The sequence below is a fragment of the Enhydra lutris genome, unplaced genomic scaffold, assembly GCF_002288905.1.
Source record: "Enhydra lutris kenyoni isolate GAN:26980312 unplaced genomic scaffold, ASM228890v2 scaffoldscaffold79, whole genome shotgun sequence".
Lineage (NCBI taxonomy): Eukaryota > Metazoa > Chordata > Mammalia > Carnivora > Mustelidae > Enhydra > Enhydra lutris.
The window spans coordinates 7,852,669-7,853,589 of NW_019154163.1; the positions used below are offsets into that span (position 1 = coordinate 7,852,669).

The 921-nt window shown below is 51.0% G+C and overlaps 1 protein-coding gene across 2 annotated transcripts; it reads right to left on the reverse strand.

Annotated features, from left to right (window-relative positions):
- Nucleotides 1–231: 231 nt before the first annotated feature.
- Nucleotides 232–921, reverse strand: LOC111160931 (zinc finger CCHC-type containing 13). 2 transcript variants are annotated; one of them, XM_022524331.1, is made up of 2 exons: nt 715–852; nt 232–654 (listed from the first exon to the last, which is right to left on the reverse strand). In XM_022524331.1, the coding sequence occupies exons 1-2, from the start codon at nt 850–852 to the stop codon at nt 337–339; spliced, it is 456 nt and encodes a 151-aa protein (XP_022380039.1). In that variant the 3' UTR covers nt 232–336. The 2 variants fall into 2 exon arrangements, with proteins under 2 accessions (XP_022380039.1, XP_022380038.1); XM_022524330.1 differs by having other exon boundaries at nt 238–921.

Here is a 921-nt window from a genome sequence, read left to right on the forward strand (position 1 = left end):
ATATATCCCCAATTCCTCCAGTGGTGGCTGGCACACAGTAGCAGTTAACGAAATGTTAAATCAAAGTACAAAGAACCAAAAATTGTCTAAGGTCTAGAATGACTGTCCAATAATCAGATTCACCAGTGGCGCAGAAACACATTAATGACATTTAAAAGTGAACAACTTCTTTTGAGATTTTTTTTTTCCAGCCCTTTCTTCCTTCAACATGGTAAATGAAGCTCACTGGCCTGGGAGTTGCCTCCATCTATCAACTTTTGGTCAGTGAAGAAGTTTCAGAGAAAATAATACAATTATCAATCAGCAAAAGGGGGGGGAGGGGACAAAGGGGGAAAACTAAGCAGTAGCCTCAATGGGGCATTCCCGGGCCAAATGCCCGGACTCGCCACAGCGGTAGCAGTTGACTTCGCTTGCTTTGCTGCAGTTGATGGCCACGTGGCCGATCTCACCACACCGGTAGCACTTGACTTGGGTACAGTCTTTCTGAATATGGCCATATTCCCCACAAGAGTAGCACTTCGGCTCTTCCTGACGGTCACAGTCACGAGCCAGATGGCCTGGTCGGCCACAAGTGTAACAGCACTGCTCTCTCTCTCTCTTTGGCTCCATACAGTCTTTAGCGATGTGGCCACTTCTCCCACAGTTGTAGCAGATGTCCTCGAGAAGGTCACAGTTCTTAGCATAATGGCCAGACTCACCACAGCGGTAGCAGATGTCAGACAGGTTGGTGGAACTGCACGGAGACCCTCTACCACGGCCTCTGGCTCCACGCCCTCGACTCCCTCTTGCCCTAGGACATCCCCGGGCCCAGTGGCCAGACCGTCCACACTTGAAACATTCGTTACCGCTCATGGCTGCGGTGAGATCTTAGGGTGAGCCGGCCCACCACTGCCCCGGAGGCTCCGACACGACTCCCCTTAC

Bases quoted from the DNA above. Each gene is read 5' to 3' on its own strand.
- LOC111160931 (XM_022524330.1), bottom strand. From the start codon at position 852: ATGAGCGGTAACGAATGTTTCAAGTGTGGACGGTCTGGCCACTGGGCC.